The 21,183-nt window shown below is 42.5% G+C and overlaps 2 protein-coding genes and 1 long non-coding RNA gene across 9 annotated transcripts in view; 2 read left to right on the top strand and 1 right to left on the bottom strand.

Moving 5' to 3' along the window:
• The window catches only part of RHOF (ras homolog family member F, filopodia associated), a gene marked incomplete at its 5' end in the record, with an annotated part of 29,624 nt that extends 9,573 nt beyond the window's left edge, over window positions 1-20,051 (bottom strand). The window contains 3 exons of one of the 3 annotated variants that reach the window (XM_083590504.1): window positions 16,496-16,602; window positions 18,261-18,307; window positions 19,651-20,051. In XM_083590504.1, the coding sequence (XP_083446630.1) occupies window positions 16,496-16,602; window positions 18,261-18,307; window positions 19,651-20,036 (540 nt within the window). Of the gene's footprint in view, window positions 1-125; window positions 300-16,495; window positions 16,603-18,260; window positions 18,308-18,849; window positions 19,597-19,650 lie in introns of those variants that run through there. The other 2 variants (XM_083590506.1, XM_083590505.1) reach the window with 2 other exon arrangements.
• The window catches only part of SETD1B (SET domain containing 1B, histone lysine methyltransferase), a 68,277-nt gene continuing 47,792 nt past the window's right edge, over window positions 699-21,183 (top strand). For 2 of the 5 annotated variants that reach the window (XM_083589677.1, XM_083589676.1), the window contains exons 1-2: window positions 20,264-20,540; window positions 20,800-20,954. In XM_083589677.1, the coding sequence (XP_083445803.1) occupies window positions 20,468-20,540; window positions 20,800-20,954 (228 nt within the window). In that variant the 5' untranslated portion in view covers window positions 20,264-20,467. Of the gene's footprint in view, window positions 720-7,529; window positions 7,576-20,263; window positions 20,550-20,799; window positions 20,955-21,183 lie in introns of those variants that run through there. The other 3 variants (XM_083589678.1, XM_083589674.1, XM_083589675.1) reach the window with 3 other exon arrangements.
• LOC310751448 lies at window positions 7,585-12,468 on the top strand. The gene is made up of 2 exons (XR_014542508.1): window positions 7,585-9,826; window positions 10,071-12,468. It is a non-coding gene; the product is annotated as an uncharacterized lncRNA (long non-coding RNA).

Below are 21,183 nucleotides of genomic sequence, written 5' to 3'. Positions count from 1 at the left end.
CCTGGTCCAAAAGGTTCTCTCGCGGGGGGGAGGGGGGTTCTGGCGGAAAGTTCTGGAACCCGAGAGGGAGAAAAGGCGGGAAGGGCGAGCGGGCTGCGATTGGCTGAGGGAGGCCCCCTACTCACCTCAGGGAAGGCGCCTTCAGCGAAGACCAGGAGCAGGGATGTTTTCCCGCAGCCCCCGTCGCCCACCACCACCACCTTCAGCTCTTTCTTCTTCTTCTTCCTCCCACCCTCCGCAGGCGGGCGCTCGCCTTCCTCCGAGTCCCCGCCTGGCACGGAGCCGTTACCTTCGGCCATGGGGCGGCTTCTCACGCCGCACCCCTTGGAAGCGCGGGAGGGAAGGGGCGCCTCTGTGAGGGAAAGGCAGCCCGGCGGAGCCCCTCCGTCCGTCCCTCGCTCCCTCCCTCAGCCCGGCAATGACAGAAGCCGGCTCCGCCGTCCTTCCTGCCGGTTAAGACGACAGAGGAAGAGGCGAAGGATGCGGTCAGGCGCCCTCGGCGCTTCTGCGGGGCGGCCTCTCCCTCAGCGCAGCTCTTGCCTCAACCGCTAAAAAACACACATTAGCAGCAACCCCAAACACACACACACATTGAAAAAGTTTTATTGTTGGTGGTGTGACATTGCGGCCCCAAATGCGCGCAGGAAAAAACGCCAGCAAGGCAAAAGTCTCCGCTCCCGAGGAGCTTACAGTGTAAATGCGACTTTGGAGAGATGGAGGTGAGCGGTAAGCGGCATTTCACTTTAAAATGTATGCCCACATACCTGAAAGCCCATTAAATGTGTGGAATTTGTTTTTAGCTAGCAGCAGCACTTTTAACATGCTCAGAGTAACTAACGTGGGATTTAAAAAAAAATTTCCAAAAATAACATACAATTACTGTAGTCAAACATTTTCCAATATATGTTTCCTTAGTAATCGACTTCCCTTCCATGGTTTCCTCAAAATTATCTATTGCTGCTGCATATTATAATTAAGCTATACCTTTCCCCCCTCCAGTTTATTCTCAGAATAACAGTAGCTGTTGAGCTTACACCAAACCTACTAGAGTTTTAACATCTTTACATTAATATTTTTAATAACCTACAAACATTACCCAATCCTCCTTGAAGGCTGTCTCATCTTACTAATTCAGCATATTCCATAAATTTCAACTGCCACCCCTCTTTTATAGGTACTGCATCCTCCCACCATTTGGGGGCATATAGCACTCTCACTGCAGTAGTCACATGCAGAAATAAATTCCTTTGAGTCTTTGGTACATCTGGTCCAGTTATCCCTAGGAGAAAAGCTGGGGGTTTTTTTGGGGGGGGGAGTCCTCTTAAATATATTTTTTTATCTCATTAAGTTATCATCTCCCCAAATCCCTTAGCTATTCTGCAAGTCCACTGCATACGAGATATGATAAAGAAACCTTTTGTTTCTTTACATTTCCAACACCTACCTGATTCTGACTATACATCTTTGCTAGTTTACTTGGTGTAAAGTACCATCTATGAATTATTTTAATTTGTGGAACTGTTTGACCACAGTATGTAATGATGACAACTAGCACAGTTAGCTTTCAATAAGGATTAAGATAAATTCCATTGAGGTCTGTCTGTGACTGTTAGATGTTTATCTAAACTAAGGTAACTGGTGACTCCACCTTGCTTGATCTGATCTGCGTGAGAGACCACTTGAAAACCCCATGTATGCCACCTTGAGCTCCATGGAAAGGTGGGGTATAAATGTATGAACTCAAGTAAATTCATTGTTTAGTGTGGCAAGAGAGTGGATCTGGGATTAAAACAGGATGGGCCTCTCTTTGTGCTTATTTGTGAGAACCACTCACCAGGCTTGCTCTGCTTTGAAAACAGGTTCATAGTTGGGGAGGTGATATACAAGGGACTTAGTATCCCCATATGTGTTTCTCTGTAAAATTAACTTTACCCCTTTGGAAGACTTCCTCACAAATCCAAATATTCTGAATTTCTAACTGTTCAAGATAATAATATAAATAGGGGAAGTTGTTAACACTGAAATGTTATGTAATGGCTACAGAAAAAATAGACCCTAGTTCTGAAAACACAAATTGCAGATTTCAGAAACATTGGTTGGCAGCTACCTTTGGAAGCTGTCCAGACTTGTACTCTTGAAATAATAGGCAGGCGGGTGAGGGGGGGTGATAGGAATCACACCTCTTATGAAGCTGCACCACCCAACAGAGTGTAAAAATAATTGTGCACATTTACATTCTCCATGTGTGTTAGCCACTTTTTGTTCACACCATTAAAATGCCAATGTGTCAATATATTTTTTATTTCTTCAGCAACAGAATGTAACATAACTTTGACAAAGCACCAACCATTCTGTAGTTACTCAAACCTCCACAGGGGGTCACTTAGGAACCTATTCAGCTATGTGGTGGGTAGTTGGGATCATAAACAGTAGTGATCCAAACTAGTGCTACTGAAAACCCAGATGTATGTTGTCTCATTTCTCAGTATAGGAATTTCTAACATGCTGTTTCTGCAATATATGCAGTGTTTGAGGCAATTTAATCTTATTAAGCCACATAATAATTGGTAAGTTCCAGGATGCAGTTGGTCAGAATGCATGAGGTTTTTTCCTACTCAAGAAGGCTAGTACCCAGTATGAAGGCATTCAAAACTCACCTGTTCCAGCAGGCTTTAGACCTAATTGGAACACATTTAATTGTGTACATTCCCTTGCTTTCTTGAAATTTTTGTTATTGCTTGCATTTTAGTATTTAAAGGTTGACTTTATTGTTAACTTTCTTTGATGTTCCTATTAATGCAGAAAGCTAGGATATAAATATTTTAATAATATAAAAATAATTAAGGTTTTGCATTAGAGGATCACTCATTAGGCAGAATTGGAGCTGCAACCTTTTTATCGATTTTAAAACTGCTTAATTTATTAAAAAGGCACCCCAGGTGAATCGAGGAACTTAAAAAGTCTATGTTTTTCATATAACTATTTATGAAAACTGTTGAAAGTCAACTGCTGAGAACGCATTTAATCACTTGTCTAAAGAAAGCTTGGTTGATAGGATGGCACCATAGAAACATGCCCTCCCTCCAAGTCTCACACCAGGGAAGGGGTCTTCTGGGATGGCATCTATCAAATAAATCTTCTTAAACAGATGAATTAAGTGAATTCTGAGCTGCAAAGACTCATTTTAGCCACCCAGTTTGCTGTGCTGGAGGCAGTCTGCATGGGGCAGAGGTGTCCCTTAACCCAGCCCTGCCTGGCTTCATATGTGTATTGTACTTGATTTACTCTGCATCACTGGCAGCTCTATGTATGAACAGACTCCACTGATAAGATACTGCATTTTATGGGGACAGCAGATTGACATTTTGATCACTGGTGCTGAAAGTGCTGAATTAATCATGTTATTAACTTGATGCTGTAGTCACAATCTGATGAAGATACATTGTGAATAAGTGCATATGTGTTCTCTGAATCACATCAATTTAACAGCAAAGGTGGTAAATGCAAGCAGCAAGGTATTCTAGCCACAATCCAGAGTCTTATGTGTTGCTTATACAGTTGCAAGTGACATTTTTCAACCCCAATTGCAAATCTGGTTTATTATCAAAATTTACGGACTTTCAGCTGTTTGCAATGAGCAAATCAAACAAAAGCAATTTAAATAGCTCAACACAACGGATGCTTCAAGTGGTTTCCCCAAATTCAGCTGAAAATGCAACTTACAGTGGCTTCTCCACTCCCACTATTATTCAACCCCCTGAATAGAATCCCTCACAACAGCATAAATATAACAGTTGTCTCAAGCACACCTGATGCAACTAATCAAGGGCTTAATTAGTTGCACCAGGTGTGCGTGAGCTGTAACACATGAAATACCCAAGCTGGCTAGGGGTTTGCAGAGTGTCAAATTTGGCTGCCTGCTAGAAATATGGTTAAGTAAAGACAATGGTCCAAGAAGGTAAGAGAAGAGATCATCACCCTTCACAATAGTGAAGGCACTCCATGTTCATATAGACCAGGGGTAGGCAACCTAAGGTCCATGGGCCACAAGCGGCCCACGGGGGTCATTTAACCAGCCCATGAGCTGCCCCCAAACCAAGCTGCCCAGTCAGCGAGTCCCTGCGCACTGCACTAAACCGGCGCACCACAGGGACTTGCTTTCACGGTGCCGAAAATCGTGTCTGAGCAGAAGCCGGAAATTGCGTCTGCGCAGACACCAGAAATCACAGGCGTGCACACTCATGCGCACGCGCAATCCGGCCCAGAGAGAGATCTCCGCTGGAGTGAACCGGCCCAGGCGAGGTAAACCTTGCTGACCCCTGCTATAGACACCGTTGGAAGCATAGTTCACAAGTTTAAAGTTAAAGGAACAATGGTTACACTACCTGAATGGAGCAAAAAAGGAAGCTATCTGCAGCAGCAACCAGATTTCTGAGAAAGGCAGGCTGGGAAAAATCCTCAAGTGGCTGCAAAAGAGCTGTAGCAAGAGTTGGTTGCAGCAGGCACTGAAGTTTCAGTGAGCACAGTAAGGCGCATACTAAATGCAGGAGGTTTCCATGCCAGAACTCCAAGACGTTAGTTGGTTCCAGTATGCTCAAAATCATATAGATAAGCTACAGTAGCTTTGAAGCTCTGTTCTGTGAAGCGATGAAACAAAATTGGAACTTTTCGACTTCATGGATCAGCCCTATGTCGAGGAAGAATGAAGCATTTGTTGAAAAGAACATTGCCTACAATGAAGCATGGTGGTGACTTGGTGATGCTCTAGGGCTACTTTGCATCCTCTGGCACTGAAAACTTGCAGTGTGTGGAAGGCAGGATAGATTCATTGAAGTTTCAGGAAATCCTAGGAGGAAACATCATGCTGTCTGTGAGAAAGTTGAAGTTTGGGCATAAGTGGACCTTCCAACAGGACAATGATCCCAAGCATACCTCAAATTCCACCAAGGCTTGGTTGCAGAAGAAGTCCTGGAAGGTTCTACAGTGGCCATTACAGTCACCTGACTTGAACCCCATAGTAAACGTCTGGTGAGATTTGAGGAAGGCAGCTGCAGCACGCAAACCCAAGAATATTACTGAACTGGAGGCCAGTGCTCATGAGGAATGGGCTCAGACACCTTATGAGCGCTGCCGGAAGCTGCTGCCTGCTATGCATCTCCTTTGCAGCAGCAAAAGGCTGCTCTACTAAGTAATAAAGATGCTTGTCATGAAGGGGTTGAATAATAGTGAGATTGGATAAATCAGTGTAAAGTTGCAATTTAGCTTAATTTGGGGAAACCATTTGAAGCGTCCATTGTGTTGAGCTATTTCAATTGCTTTTTGATTTGCTCATTGCAAACAGCTGAAAGTCTAAATTTTGATAATAAACTAAATTTACAATGAGGTTGAATAATTTCAATTGCAACCGTATGCATATCAGGTCGTATACCTACACACACATTCAAAAAGATTTGTTAATTACTCCAGTGCTATTTTTCTAGAAAAAGAGGTGTCAGAACTCACCGTGAACACCTCCCTTGTTCTCTTTCAATGGCAATGGTGCCCACCTGAGAGGTGCTGGAACTGAGTTCCAGTGAGTTTTGGCTGGGAAAAAAGCCCGGCCTATTACTAATAAAATCCTGCCTAATATGAAATAACGCAGCACTTCTCTCCTTAACAGATAAAACATTAGGGGTTTGCATGTTCTGCTTCTACATGCAATCTGCCATTCTTTAAAACCCTGACATTTTATCTCTCATTTTAAAAGTTTAGACTTGCATGGTTTTCTAGTATATAATTTATACTTCTCTCTGCTTGATTGTGCCACTAGATGGCCTTCAAGATCTGAACAAAAACACCCAAACTCATATACAAGTAGCTGTAGTCTATTTTGACAGGTAAATCAATACAAAAAGAAAGGTAGTACCTGGGCAAAGGAGCATGTTAATTGTCCAGAAAGAGCAAAGGGCCAGAATCCAAAGTACTATGTACTTTTCCGATGGGGCTTTAGACCTGTTTTTCTTGAAGAACTGCTCCACAAGCAGCATGCAAATCAGTTGATTTTTTTGCTGGGGGGCAGGGGGTTCCAAAACTAGCTTATAGTATTTGTCAAAAATCTATTTGGCACACATAAGTATGCCGTTTGGATTCCAGTAACAGCAAAGAGATAGAAAGTAAAATGAGTAACACTTCTCTCTTTTTTTGCCTCACCAATTGGAGTTTTTATATAGAAATATTTAGTACAGGCATAAGCAATTTTTTCCCAGTACAGTATTACTATCATGTATCATTCATTTCTTATAAACTGCTATAGTGGTGGTGGGCTGCAATTTGCTGAGGACCCAAGATAAGTAAAGGGCCCATTTTCCTACCAGAACCACCATTCACTTTGCAGACAGCATGGTGAAATGAATGAAAGTGTTCAGCTAGGACCGGGAGACCCGAGTTCAAATCTCAATGCATCTGTGAAGCTCAGTACGTGATCTTCGCCAAGTCACTCTCAGTCTAAGCTTCCGCACCAGGTTATGAGGATAAAAGAGGTGGTAGGCTCTGTGTTACACTTTTAAGACCCTGGGAGAAAAAGTGTAAGACAGAGCCTACCACCCCTTTGATCCTCATAACCCTGTATGGAAGCTTAGGCAGAGAGTGACTGGGTTTGAACTCAGGTCTCTCAGTCCTAGTTAAACACTTTGATCCGTATCATGTTACATGCAGTGTTGTGGTGCTAGTAGGGCAATGGGCCATTTACTCATGTTGGGTCCTCAGCAAATACAGCCCACCACCATTATAGCAGCTGACCTTATTTTATTTATATATAAGGAAATTTGCAAACTTCAGCTGCACTTTTTATTCAGTATTGGTAATATGGAGACCAAATTCATGATGTTCACTTACCCTTATTTCTGAGAAGCAATTTTTAAAGGACTGATATTTTAAAATACTCAGGAGGTTACAGTCATATGTACACTTAAGTGTGAACTCAGTGGCATCACTTCCAGAACAAACAGAGACATCAGCCTGCACAGATGCAACCTTCAGAAATATTTTTTGTACTTAGGTATGAAATAAAGAAATGCAAGATTCCTAATATCTGCCTTAAAATATTTGGTCATTGTTTTTTCAACCCCTAAAGCATGAAGCTATAATGTTGGATTTTTGAAACAACAAGTTCTTAGAATTGGAATTTAGAGCCCCCAAATCTATTTTTATAGATAGGCTTTTAGTTACAAAACCTAAAGTGCTCCAATTTTGAGTTCTGCATAGGGGCTAGAATCGTACAGGTACTATCTATGTAGTATGTAGTAGTTGGTTTCAGAGGAAAATACTTGTCTTCAAAACCAGCAAAATAAAAGTTTAAATGTTTTATTTGCTCTTCATAATAAATAAAACCATCAGTATAATCCAGATCTCATTCAAAATAGAGGGGGAGGGACTTCCCTTAGTGTCAATCTAGAATAAATTTACAAATTATGATATTGCACAGAACTAATAGAAACCTAGCCTTCAATAACAATATATTTATAACCCTCATCCCTCCTTTACTCTTACAGTACTCTCGAAACAGGACATTTTGGCACAAGTCGACTTACAGGCAGCGTAAGTACATAAGGCCTTCTGATTTGTAAAAAAACGAAACAAAAACTCCAAAGCCAAACTCTAGTTATTCAACTTGCATTGCTCCACTGTTGTGTTACATGTAACCAAAATATATTGGAGGTTTATTATACTGTACATGTATGAAGGAGATAACTGTGACACAGCCAGCAGGTCTATTCTAAATAATAGTTCACGAGAGGCTAGTTTTTATGTGATTTTGTTCCATTCTGTTCTTCTAACTTTGCAGCTTTAGGGCAGTCTTGAGTCCACTGCTGAAAGTCTAGTCCTTTTCACCATCTCCATAGAGTTAGTGGAAAGGCCCCAAAGTTAATACCACTTGAGACTAACCATAGAGTCAGCTTTAACAAAGTCTGTGAGGCAATTCAAGAGTAAAATATTTTTATTAGAAAAATGGGGGAAGAATACAAGAAGCTGTAGAAATCCCATTTGGTTATGTTGCTACAACTATTTTCATTCAGAGTCAGGATAGGCAGCACCCGGCTTACACGGAGGTTGTGTTCCAAGGCACCACACGTGTCAATGAAATCACACATAATTGAAAACAATTGAAAATGCCTGCAAACATCTGTCTTTATGACATTTCTGGATCAGTTCTAGGTTTGGTGTGATGCATGGTAGGGCTGGGTGATATCTGGTCTTCAACACTGCAATATATCACCAGCTGAACATCACAATATATATCACAATGCCTGAAATAAGGATGGAGTTATGTAGAGGCATTGGCTGGCTTCACTGTTTTTTATGCATCATGATTTTTGCAGGTACCTGCTCTTGTGATTCACTGCCCCCTTCATGAGGCAGGGGAGAGCTGAGCTGGCAAGAGTTAACAGGGGCTGCAGGAATCAAGAGAAGCATTGGCTGGCTTCAAAGTTTTTCCCACATTGTGATTTTTGTATCACACACACATGATGATTTGCAATATACTGCCACATCAAAAATTATGAAACGGATATCATATGGACTTCAAACCAGTTTTGGACAATATATTGATATATCACTCAGCCCTAATAAACGGTTGCACACATACTGAATGCGTGTAAATGGGGGCTGCCTGTATCATGTCACACTTGCTTCCATTCCGTTAAAGTAACACTATTCAATCATTAACCCATATTAGGAAAATTTAAATGTTGCACAAATCATACCAATAGTACAAATAGTATGATTTTTTTTTCTTCCATACTAGCTGGTTCCTTCAGCTGAATTTCCCACATCTTTTCTACTGGATACACAAAGTTGGGTCACTATTAGAATCAGTTTCCAGTGATTCCAATTGTAGAAGAAATGGTCCTAACAATTAAGATATTCAGTCAGGCCCTAAAATCATAGTATTAATACATACAGGTATTATAATATGCTACTTCCAATGATAACTAAACAACATGAGATACATTTGTTTCAGGGTAGTGCTAATAGAGCACACAGGAAATGAGCTGTGGCCTCTATCATAAAGCATGTAAGAGCAGGGCCCCAAGTTTCCTGTGTTACGTTAAGCAATCTGGATCACACTACTTCCTCATTTATTGCTTACATGTCACAAGATGACATTCTTCTAAAGCAGGCATTCTGAAGCAAGTATGTGTGATTTTACCACTCAGTATTTTCAGTCTTACACAGGTTTTTCCAACCTACAAATACACAGGTGTTTATGCAAAGGAGTTTCCTAACACTGATTTTAAAAGGGAAGGGAGGACTTGCTCACAAAGAAGCAAGTAATTATCCAAGGGTAGGGTGGCCAAATGGTGACCGTATTCTCAACTTATTTCAGAAAATGTAGTGCAAACTAAAAAGATGACTGAAAGCAGATAAAGAGTCAAAATCTAAATATTTACATAATTTTTGAGTGGAATGATATAAAATTCAGCTCCTCCCACCCCCAAGTTTTTTGTTGTCAAGCTACTGTGCTACAGTGATAAAAGCCATACTAGTAAGAGTTCCCTTGTAAGGCACTAGGCCCTCCTCACAGTGTAATCTCAGCCCTATTTGCAACTCACAAGAACAGGTGGTCTTCTGTACCAGAATAAGATCTACCTCCTCCTCACAGTGGCTAACCAGATGCATGAAGGAAGCCTAGGAAGGCCTAGCATCATGATCACTGGCTTCCAATCAATCTTGTTTGCATTTACTGACATATTTAGTGTTGCTTACACTGTAACACTTTATTGGAGGTATGTATGGTGATTGTATAGGCAGTTGTGTATGGTCCCAGGAAGGAATAGAATATACAGTGGTACCTCGGGTTAAGTACTTAATTCGTTCCAGAGGTCTGTACTTAACATGAAACTGTTCTTAACCTGAAGCACCACTTTAGCTAATGGGGCCTCCTGCTGCCGCTGCGCCTCCGCCGTGTGATTTCTGTTCTCATCCTGAAGCAAAGTTCTTAACCTGAAGCACTATTTCTGGGTTAGCGGAGTCTGTAACCTGAAGCATATGTAACCTAAAGCGTATGTAACCCGAGGTACCACTGCATTAAGGCTGCCCAGTGTGGCTGGTGCAACCCAGTCAGATGGGTAGGGTATTATTATTATTAATTATTATTAGCTATCCCTCTTTAGGATCTGCTATGCAGCTAGATGCATGCCAACCATCCTAGTTTGGTGTTGGTGTTACCATATGCCAGGTCTGTACAGTATAAGCCAGCGACTATCCATGATTTGATTGTGGATAAGTAGGCCAACCTGGACTCATTATTGAGTCTTAGGTAGACAAACAGGGATCCAGTATTCACATAGCTTTGTCCCTTCAAGTACTTGTTGCAGCACTTGTCCACTCCCCTCTCCCCACTGTGATGCTGGGTGAATGACACCCCCAAACTTACAGAATCTGAAGCATAGTTGAATACTCATGGGGATTTTCTGGTTGACATGGCACTCATATTAACACTGGTATTGCTTTGGTCAGATTCATCAATAAAATTGCTGAGTGTCCTTGCCAACTGCAGAGCCCATAGGGCTTCCTTGTATTCCAGTGAACTATGGGCAGTGAAGCAGGAAGGTCAATAGCTGATAAGCAGATGTTTAGCATAAGAGTTTGGAGGGAACATCCAGTAAACTAATAGGACAGTAATTGGGGGAGGGGAGTTTTATCCCCTTTCCTGTGAATTGGCACCAACAAAAAAGAGTGGCAAGAGAGATTATTTGTTACCTTGAATTGGCAAAAATGACGGATGCAATTAGGGGACAGTCTAAACAAAAATTTCAAAAGTGGGGAAAGTGCAGAGATTATTTAAAAAAACAGTGCCCTCAAATTAAAACCTGGACTTGCTTCGAATAATTTTTGCAAAACAAAATATGGTTTACAAATACAATATATTGAGAAGGGTAGAAAAGATGAAATGAGAAAGAAACAGTTTATCAAATTTAATTCAGACCCACATTGAGGAGGAAGGAAGTGTATTAGAATAGAATAAGAACTAAAGATTGGATAACACAAGTCCGTGTGCAGAAACTTTATGGATATATGTTTATCATTTATGTGGTGTTTTCTTTTGTAGTTTGTTTTCTAAGTGTTGTGTGTATGTGTTGTAATAAGTTAATAAAAAGCATTTGCAAAAAAAAAGAAAGAAAAAAAGTAGTGGTATTCCCCACTCAAGAGGACCACCCTGAACCCAGAATTATTGAACAACTAGTGCCCGTAGCGACCATGGCCTTTTTGGGCAAGATGCTGAAGAGGCTGGTGGCAGCCCAACTGTAAATATGTTCAAAGGAAACAAACAATCTAGACATATTTCAATCCAGCTTCACTGCAGCATATGGCACTGAAATTGCCTTGGTCAGTGACCTATAAGTGAAAGGGACAGAGGGAGCACAGGCTTGTTAGTTCTCCTTAACCTCTCAGCAGCTTTTGATACTGTTGACCATGGTATCCTCCTGGAACAGCTTTGGGAATCAGGAGCGCTGTGCTGCAGTATTCTTCTCCCAAGAGAGCATAGCCACAAGAGACTATTCTTTAGTGCCTTGGACGTTAAGCCTATGAGGTCCTTCAGGGGTCAATTTTGTCTTTCAAGCTTGTTAACATTTAAATGAAGCTGTTGGAGGATGTCATCAGTGGATCTGGAGAAAGGTGTCATCTAATTCCCTTGGTTGAAGAGGAAAAGCCCTACATACCAAGGAAAAGCACTCAAACCCCTTTGACTTTAAGCTGTGAAAGATTCCAGCCACAGCATATTGATGACACCCAGCACTATATTTTCATCCCATCAGAATTAGGAACTGTTCACATGCTTAACCACTGGGTGGAGCTGGTAATGGGCTGCAGATAGATACCATGTGTTGCAGGTTCTCAAATCCAGGAAATATGGAAACAGCCTGTTCTGGATAGGTTGTGTAACAGGAGTACTCCTTGATCCATTTATGGCACTTGAGGCCCAGGTGGCTAGGACTACCTACTTCCAGCTCTTGCCCTTCCTGTACAGAGATAGCTTGGCCACAGTGATCCATGCTTTGATGACTTCCAAGCTGAACTATTGCAATACACTTGGGGTCAGCAAACTTTTTCAGCAGGGGACCGGTCCACTGTCCCTCAGACCTTGTGGGGGGCTGGACTATATTTTTTGGGGGGAATGAACAAATTCCTATGCCCCATAAATAACCCAGAGATGCATTTTAAATAAAAGGACACATTCTACTCATGTAAAAACACGAAGATTCCCAGACCGTCCGCGGGCTGGATTTAGAAGGTGATTGGGCCAGATCTGGCCCCCGGGCCTTAGTTTGCCAACTATGCTACAGGGCTGCCCTTAAGGACTGTTCAGAAGCTGCAACTAGTGCAGAACACAGCAATGAGACTGCCAGTGGGTGTTTCTGGTCAGACACACATCATACCAGCCAGTCTTCTGCAATGGTTGCCAATTGACTGTCGAGTCCAATTTAAGTTGTTGACATCGACACACAATGATTTGGGCCCCAATTATGTGATGGAAAGCCTTCTCCCATAAGGAGAAGGAAGATTTCTTACCTGCCCTTCACAATAAGATCCCAGGGTGGATTACAATAATAGAAATGCACAATGATAAAAACAGCTAAACCATTACAATGATAAAGTGTAAAACCATTCCAAATGGAACAGAACTGTATAAATTGAACAAAAGAAGTGAGTCCCACAAAACTAAAAACTGCAACTACCACTGTGGAGAGTTCCACACTTTAGGGGCTACCACAGAGAAAGCCCTCTTCTGGAGGTGCTAGAACTACCAGGAGAGCCCACTCCGCAGATCTTAACACCAAAGAACATCAGTAGGAATGGAGACAGTCTTTCAGATATTTGGGGCTCAAATATTTTAGAGCTTTAGACATCAACTGAGTACCTCAAATTGGGCCAAGATAGGAGTTTGCAAGTTCTGAAGTCTGGGTTGTGGGGCGACAGCCTGTTTTGGACGGAGTTGCACTCCCAAGAAGGAGCAGATTCCTATATTGGGGATGTTCCTTAACCCAACACTGACTCTAGAGGCTTAGTTAGCCTGAGAGGCTAGGGGTGCCTATTTCTGGCTATGACTGGTTTGCCAGCTGAAATTATTTGGACACTGTATTCCACTCTAGTAACCTCAAGATGAAACTACGGTACTTTAGTGATTTGGAAACTTCAACTGGTCCAAAATGCAATATGAAGAGAGCACTATCATGCAGTTATGGTTGCTGCATTTTGGATCATTTGAAATTTCCAAATCATATTCAAGTGCAGCCTTATGAAGAAAACATTACAATAGTCCTGTCCTTATGAGCTCCAGGTTTCTGTAACCTTGAATCCTGGGTCCTTTTCCCAATTCTCAGCCACCTCCCATATAAGAAAACCATCCCAGCTGAACTGACAGCTTTCCCTTTCCTCGCAAGAAGCTCATTTGCAAATCACTTGGTCTTCTGAAAAACTGACCATTAAGCCATTGAGTATGGGCACAAAGCACTAAACAATATTTCGTGAGCTGAATACAGGCAATCAAAACCCACATGAATTTATTGCAGCCTTACAGTCTCCTTGCATGTTATTACAAGGGCAAAAACAAAACCCAGCATTTTACAAAATGGTAGTCATTATTTAAAAGTAATTTAGAAAAGGCCCTTTTCACATATAGAACAAATACAAGGAATGTATCTCAGTCCTTCTCACTGGAAAATTAGCAGTGTGGTGATGGGTATGCTCACAGAAAAATACCCCAAGAGGAAAAATTGTGATCTCCTTTACCTTCAGAAATTCATGATCTCAAGAGCAAATAATTCTTGAAACTTTAATCTAGACCCATCTTGTAACATTTTAATGACTCAGAAAATGTAAAGTTTTAAGAAAACAATGTCTCTTTTAAGTCTTCAGATTAACAAATGTAGGAGTGAGAAGTGAGGACTCCCAAAACTATTGTTAACCCACAGCATTCAAGTATTATTTTAACACATTTCTATACCAACCATCAATTCAAAATTGCAATTAGTCAAGGTCCAGACTGAATTTGATAAGCTCAGGAGTTTTTACCTGCAGCTTAAAGTATTTTGTTTTTCAGAGCAAGCATGATTTCAGGAAAGCATGATTACAGTTCATAAAAAGAAAACCACTACATGTTTTCAACCCAGGAAGAGAAGGCAAGAATGGGGAAGAAGTTAGTTATCTTAAGTTAGTTGGATAGTGCTAGATGTTCTACACACACAGACTGACCCACAAAATGTTTAATTTAAAGCAGTGAGGAAGAGTGAGTGGCTTTTGTTTGCAATTTTTGCATAACAGAAAGCTGAATCTAAAATCTGAATGACGTGAAACACACTTGATATTTTGAACTATCTGCTACAGGCAAATAGCCAGCCACATTAAAGGGTTAAATTACTGTAATCCAGGGACAAGAGGAGCACTAATGCTTTTTAACATTCTGTCAAATCAGCAAGTTTCCTCCTGAAGATTCCCGCCAAAAGCTGCAAGATATTCAAAGCAATTCAAGCATTCCATTCAGTTATGCATTGTTTCTTTAAAATATGCCAAGAAACAAACTATCGGGCTAAATATATGGAGCTAACCCCAAAAGTCCATTTTCATAAACTGAGGATCATTTGCCACAGTGAGAATATACCAAGAGACAAAACAAATTATATAGCTTCTTCCACCTGAAGCTATGACAAAACAAAAGATTTTTAGCAATTCAGTGGTTCCTATTTGAAGCAAATCTATAGGGAAGTCCAAACACAATGGGTTGCAGCCAATGATAGTCCTACACATAGTAGACCTATTGAAATTAATGGACCTAAGTCATGTCCATTAACGTAAATGGGTCTATGTTTGAGCAAAACAGGATACAAGTCTGTAGCACAAGTCTGTGTAGCACAGTGGTTCACTGCAAGCTAGGAAATCCACAGTTCATGTCTAAGCTCAGTCTTGAAGTCACCATGGCTGTATACAACCCTCTATCTCTCAACCTAGGCCCCAACATCTACAATATGGGTATAATACTAGCCTACCTGTATAGGGCTGTAATAAGGATTACCGAGCATGTACATTAAGTCATACAAAATTTCAAAAGTACAGTAGATAATGTTCCGTATCCTTCAAACGGGATGCAAATCCAGCAAGTAAAGGAAAAAGATTCTCCTGGCCAGAAACACAAGGAGGATATGCATGGTGACCTACATTATATTGACTGTAATGGTAATGGAGAAAGGAGGCAGGATGTGCACACAGGATTTGGCTTTGGGAAGGATGTGGAGCAAGCCTGATCTCTCTAGCAACCGCTTGTGCCTCCTTTGTACTCATTTGAAAGGCATTTAAGAAGCCAACCACTTCAATTGTAGAACACAATTGCAGCAGGAATCTCAGGGATACAGACGCCCACAATTGGCAGACTTAACCTTACTCCTGTTGCCACATCATCTATTTAACAAGGTATATATAAGGACATTTTTCACTTAAGTCACCTACTGAGAGGAAAATGTAACTAGCCAGGGAGTTTAAGATGTCTTAGGAAGTACACACATTCACCAAGTCTGTATTCCAATACTTATTTGTAATCAAGTAGCTTGCAATTCAACAGAGTTGACGTATTTAGTTCAGAACACACACAAAAAGCCACTTCCCAACATCACCTTAAAAGAACAAAGAACACATATGCAAGTGTGTTTACTCTGAAGTAATATCACAAATCAGTAGCATTTACTTCATAGGAGGGATACTTAGGCTTGTTTCCCTAGTCTGCCAGCAAATGGCAAGGCACTTCACTTAGGCAATCTCTTTATGCTCTTTCCTCCCACAAAGACCAGAAGCATGACATTGTTCAGTGTTTAACAGGCAGTCCGCTCCTCCAATTTGTTCCTGAAAAACAGGTTTTACTGTTGGAGCAGATCTTGGTACATGGTGGAATGGGATGTCTTCACTCTCCACAGAGACTGAAAAGACAACACCCGCCTCCTGCTGCTGAATATTTTACAATAAGCCAGCAAACAGGAGACTCTTATAATAAGCCAAATATTTTAACCACCTATTATGGGTTATTGCTATGGTGGGGAAGAGGAATGTCACAAATTGGGATTTCACCTTTATATATTTCCATTAAAAGTAGAAGACATCCACCCCTTAAATCAAGGCATCCGGATAATACATCTTTAAAAAAGAGTTGTTATTTTTTGGTTAGCCTTTTTAATAATGCTGCACTAAAGTTTCCCAGAAAGGAACTCAAGGCTTTGCCAGATTGTTTTCTTAAAATTTCGAGTAACAATGCAGCAAGGAAACTACTAGCAACCTAACGTCCTCAGTATCTCCTGTCAGGGCTGTCGGCTCATTTCTTCAAGGAGAGCCTCCAAAACTGGCTGTCTGAAAAAAGCGACACCCAACCCCACTCTGTTTGGAGGGGGTGGTGGTGCTGCAGTGTTAAGGAAAATCCTTTAAGCAAAGCCAAGCCATTTAAACGGAAATATGCCTGGCAAACCCTACCTACAGTAAACAAGCAGGGAGATGCCATCAGAAAGCCCACTCTCGTCTGACAACAGACCACGCATTCCCTTGTCAGCTCCTCCTCCTCGATCATCGTCGAGCTCACCCTTTCTAGGGTTCATGGGGGGGCGAGGAAAAGAAAAAAAAGATTAGCAATGCCGGGAGACCTGTTTTGAGACACGTGGTAAGGAGTTAGAGACCTGTTCAAGAGATCAGTCCCAGGACGGCTTCTGCAGCCACTAAGCCAGCCAGCAACGCCATGCCTGAGAAAACAGTCTCACTGCACTGCAGAAAGCCGCTCTTTGCATTTACCAACTGATTTAGAGCCTTTATCGAGCTGCTTGGGTTGTGCAGCAGCTGCCTGCCCACCATAGTCTTGATTATTCGCATGCAAAAGAGGAGGGGAAAGCCCGTTTTCAGGTTTCTAGACACAAAGGACCAAGGCCGCCTTTGTCTTCTGCTAAACCACAGGAGCGCCCTGTGTCTTTAAGAGCCGGGCTGCTCGCCTGCCCCTGGCCTCCCCTCCCCCCCCCCCGCCGTCTTCCCCCTCCCTCCCTCCCCCACCCCCGGGAGTGCCGAGCAGAGCAGCAGGCAGGAGCTGGAGCCGCGCCAGGATCTCCTCTTACACGCAGCCTCGCGCTCGCTCCTACGTTTCTTCTCGCTGCTGCAAAAGCACTTGCACGAAATGGCAACCGTCCTCTCTCTCTCTTCCCCACCCCCACCAGTATTAACAAGGGGGGGAAAGCAGACAGAAGAAAACCGACCCTCTCACTCCTGCTTTACTTTTTACAAACCTCACACACGTTTTTAAAAGGGGGGCGGGAGAGAGGAGAGAGAAAGGGCTCTGTCCTGCATTGCCCGATAAAAACAGCCTTGGCGAAATCAAGCGTTGGTGCTGCCCCAAAAGCAACAGCCGCAGCAGAGAGAAGACAGCCGCCATTACGAAACCCGGCTTGCTCGCCCTCAATATGGAGCAGGAACAGCGAAGGCTGCCTTGAAAACGAGCCTCTTTTCACGGCACCAAAGCCAGGGGGTGACTTGGGTGCAAGAGGCAGTGGCTATTTCTGCAAATTAAATCTCTCTATCAAAGCCAGCTGGAAGTTTTGTTGTAGCTGTAGCTCTGGAAAAATCTGCTGCTGTGAAATAGCAAGCGCGTCACAAGCTTTCCCAACAAAAACAGTACAAGGCTGCCAAGCGACTCTTCTTGTGCAGGGAAAAGGAAACCTCCATTTTGGATTTTGTTTTTCAAACCAGGAGCCTCAAGATAAAAGAAAACTCCTTTACAGTACATATTAGCAAACCAGGGTCTCCCTTTACTGCTCAAATTGCTGTTGTCCCCGAAACGCCTCTGTTGTAAAATGAAAAGAAAAAAAAGCCTGCAGTAACTAGAGGGAGAAAGACTTCAAACTAGTTCTCTACCACTTGCGTTTATTTGTTGGTATGCCTTAACAAAAAATCCCACCTCTGCCTGCAGATTGACTTTAGGGGAACAGTTTAGCATATCTGTAATGCCATTATGGATTTGCAGAGAGAAGCTCTTGAAATCAACAAGGATGCAGCCAAGCAAAGCACTTTGTTACAGGAGGCTAAAGAAAGGAAGTAGCTTTTGGAAATAGATATAAAAAATAGATTCTGAATATGTACTTTCAAACAAGAACGTTAGCTACCTTTCCCCCCCTCCGAAAGTAACTCGGATATCCGCCTTGGACGAAAACATTTGCTGCATAGGCCTGCTCTGTTTCACTGCAAGGGCAAAAGGCTTTACTTACCCGCACACCATAGTTGAATGCAGTTCTGAAGGTGAAGTTGTGGGAGTCTGGGGTTGGGATTTTTTGGGGGGAGGGGGGATAAATAAATTTCTAAATACTGTATACGTTAAGTTCTGTATCATCATTTCTATTTTATAAGCTTGCAAGTTATTCGATCTCGTTCAGATTTTTGTATGGCTTTTGATTAAAAACAAGTTAATACATTTACTTATTTCGACTAATAACATATAGTTAACTTTTTAAAAAGACTCCGGTAAATTCCTCTGACAGATTTACTCTGCACATAAGGACGCTGCATGTCTTTCCTTCCCCTCTCCCACTCACATTTTTAACATGATCTCAAACATAAATCGCTACATGTTAGTGTGAATACACCTGGTTAATAGTTACTGTATGTAAACATTTTAAGCATCTCTAGCTAAATATTTTTTATTCTTAAAAAGTATCTCAGAAGCAATTGGTTTAGATAAACAAGACAAAAAATGACATGCAGATGAAGGCTGGAAAAATAAATTAAAGGAGAACTCCAGTAACATTTAACATGAAAAACTACACTTAGTAAGAAGGACAGAATGGATTGGGTACTTACAATGTAAAAGGAAAAAAACTTTTCCTAATGATTTTTTTTGCAAGAATTCACGTTTCCTACATCTATATTTAAAACATTACCTTGTTAGCACGAAAGGATTTAACTTAAAAGATGGCCAGGAATTTAGTGTTTAATACAGGAAGCTACATCTAGAGATGTATTTGCTCAGGCAAAGAAAAGCTTTCAAAAACAAACACCAAAAATACATATGTATTTACTTTTTTGGTAACTCAAAATTGTTACTGCTGACATAAGGGCGTGCCATGACCTAGTTATATACAAGACAAAGATGGGTTCCAAATCAAAGGGAAAAATCCAGATCTTTTTATAAAATCTTCCTTCTTCCTTTTAGTCCTCTAAATGTTGTCAGACATTAACACAGACACTGAGAAGTCCTGAAATGGATGGTTGTGGATTCATTCAAATCAAGTATCCCCTTTTGGAACAAAGGAAAACCCAGTTGGCCATTTAATTCCATTGCAGAAAAATGGCTGCCTGATCTGTTGGCCTCTCCTTAGCTGTCTGCTGAAGGATGTTTTTAGATCAGCGTCTAATAACTCAAGCCCAATGGAAGCTGCGCGCTGATTGGCTGCGCCCGCCTGGTGCCTTTAACCAGCCAATTACCTAAGCACGGCCAAATTACAAACCAAAAGCACAAGTCGAGCTAAAACAACACGCAGCCCCAACAAGGCGACCCCGGGAGGAAAGGAAGGCGAAAGAGGGAGAAGGGAAGGGAAAGGAGGGGGGGGGGAGAGAGAGATCCAAGGGAGCCTCTAGCTGAAACAAAATGGAAGGTCCGACCTGATTGGCTGCGCAGGACCTTTAATAAGCAAAGCTGCTACTCTCCTTCCTCCCTCCTCCGAAATTGACAAATTGTAACAAAACGGGGGCGCCCCCCGCTTCTCCCCATTCATCGGAGGTGGAAACATTGCTGCGGCTTCTTGCAAAAGTATCCCTGCCAAGCTCGCTGCCCCGGTTAGCTCCCTGGGATGTAACTTGCAAAAGAAAAAAGGGAAAAAGAAAGAAAGAAAAGAAAAGAGAGGGGGAGGGGGAAAAAAAAGCTCGAGCCTTTTGGAGCGCCGGGTGTCTTGTGGGGAGGGGGTTTCTTTTATTGCCCTCCCCCTTCCCCGTCCAAAAAAGAAAAGGAAAAAAAAGGCGGGGGGGGGCCTTGTCCCACCTATGTCCATCTTGTTTAGGAACAGTTTGGCGCTTAGGTAAATGTAGCCAGCAGATTCCAAGGGGATTTGGCCCCGCCGCTAACTGGGAGGAAAAGCCACGGCGGGGCCACATCCTGCTGGGAAAAATGCATGGCCCTTTATTTGGGGCGGGGAGGCGCGGCCGGGCGGCCGGGCTGGGGGCTTTGCAGCGCGATGCAGCTGCTGTGAATGTGCATTCGGTTGAGGGCGGTTAGCCATTAGCCGAGCTCCATAGCGGTGAATTGTGGGATGCCTGAGAAGCAAGCAGAAAGCACACACACAATATGTGTTGGCTCGCAAAAAAAAAAAAAAGAGCGAGCGAGGAGGCAGGAGGCTTTCAAAACCCATGTAATGTAGCCAGCCCAATGTGAGCAGAGGAGCTCGCCTTTCGCGGCCAGGAGACGGTCGGGCACCGAACAGCGATGTCTTTCAAAGAGATCAAGGCAGGAGAAAAAGCCAAGCACCCCGAAGACCATGGCAAAAAGCAGAGTTCAAGTGAGATGGGTATTTTCTCTCCTCCTCCTCCTCCTTTCTCCCTCGCTCTCTTTCTGGTCTCGCTGCCTGCACCCGGGAGGGGGGACACGGGGGGACACCCCGGCTCGGCGTCTGGATGTGCGGTCTTTTCCCTTCCCTTCCCCCCACCCAGCTTGACGGTATTGCGAGGGGGGGAAGGAAGCAGTTCTGAAACGGGAATCTTTCATATATGTCTTTTTTTTTTAACTTCGTTGGTTGCCCCCGCTTGCTTTCTCCTCAGGTTGGATCAACGGAATGGAGAGCAGCTCCCAAGCAAGCACCTCTGCCGAGAAAAAAAACCACCATTGGAAAAGTTACAAGTTGATTATTGACCCAGCTCTGAAAAAAGGACAGCACAAACTCTATCGTTACGATGGGCAGCATTTTAGCATTCCTGTAAGCGGTCGTTATTTTTTACAAATGAAATGTATTGTGATATTCTCTTCCCCCAAACCTGGTTTGTTTTATTCTAGTACCTCGCCGCCCTTCTAAAGGGTGGGTGGGAAGGAGGAATTCTTAATGACCTGAAAAATGAAGATTGCTACAAAATGTTCAGGAAACATATTAAAGTTACACCCCCTGACAACGTAGTCTGTCAGAATCAGAAGATAAAACCTGCATCTTT

The sequence above is a fragment of the Podarcis filfolensis genome, assembly GCF_964270895.1.
Source record: "Podarcis filfolensis genome assembly, chromosome: 16".
Classification (NCBI taxonomy): domain Eukaryota; kingdom Metazoa; phylum Chordata; class Lepidosauria; order Squamata; family Lacertidae; genus Podarcis; species Podarcis filfolensis.
The sequence above is the reverse complement of the archived record's forward strand: the minus strand, read 5'-3'. Positions and strand labels throughout refer to the sequence as shown.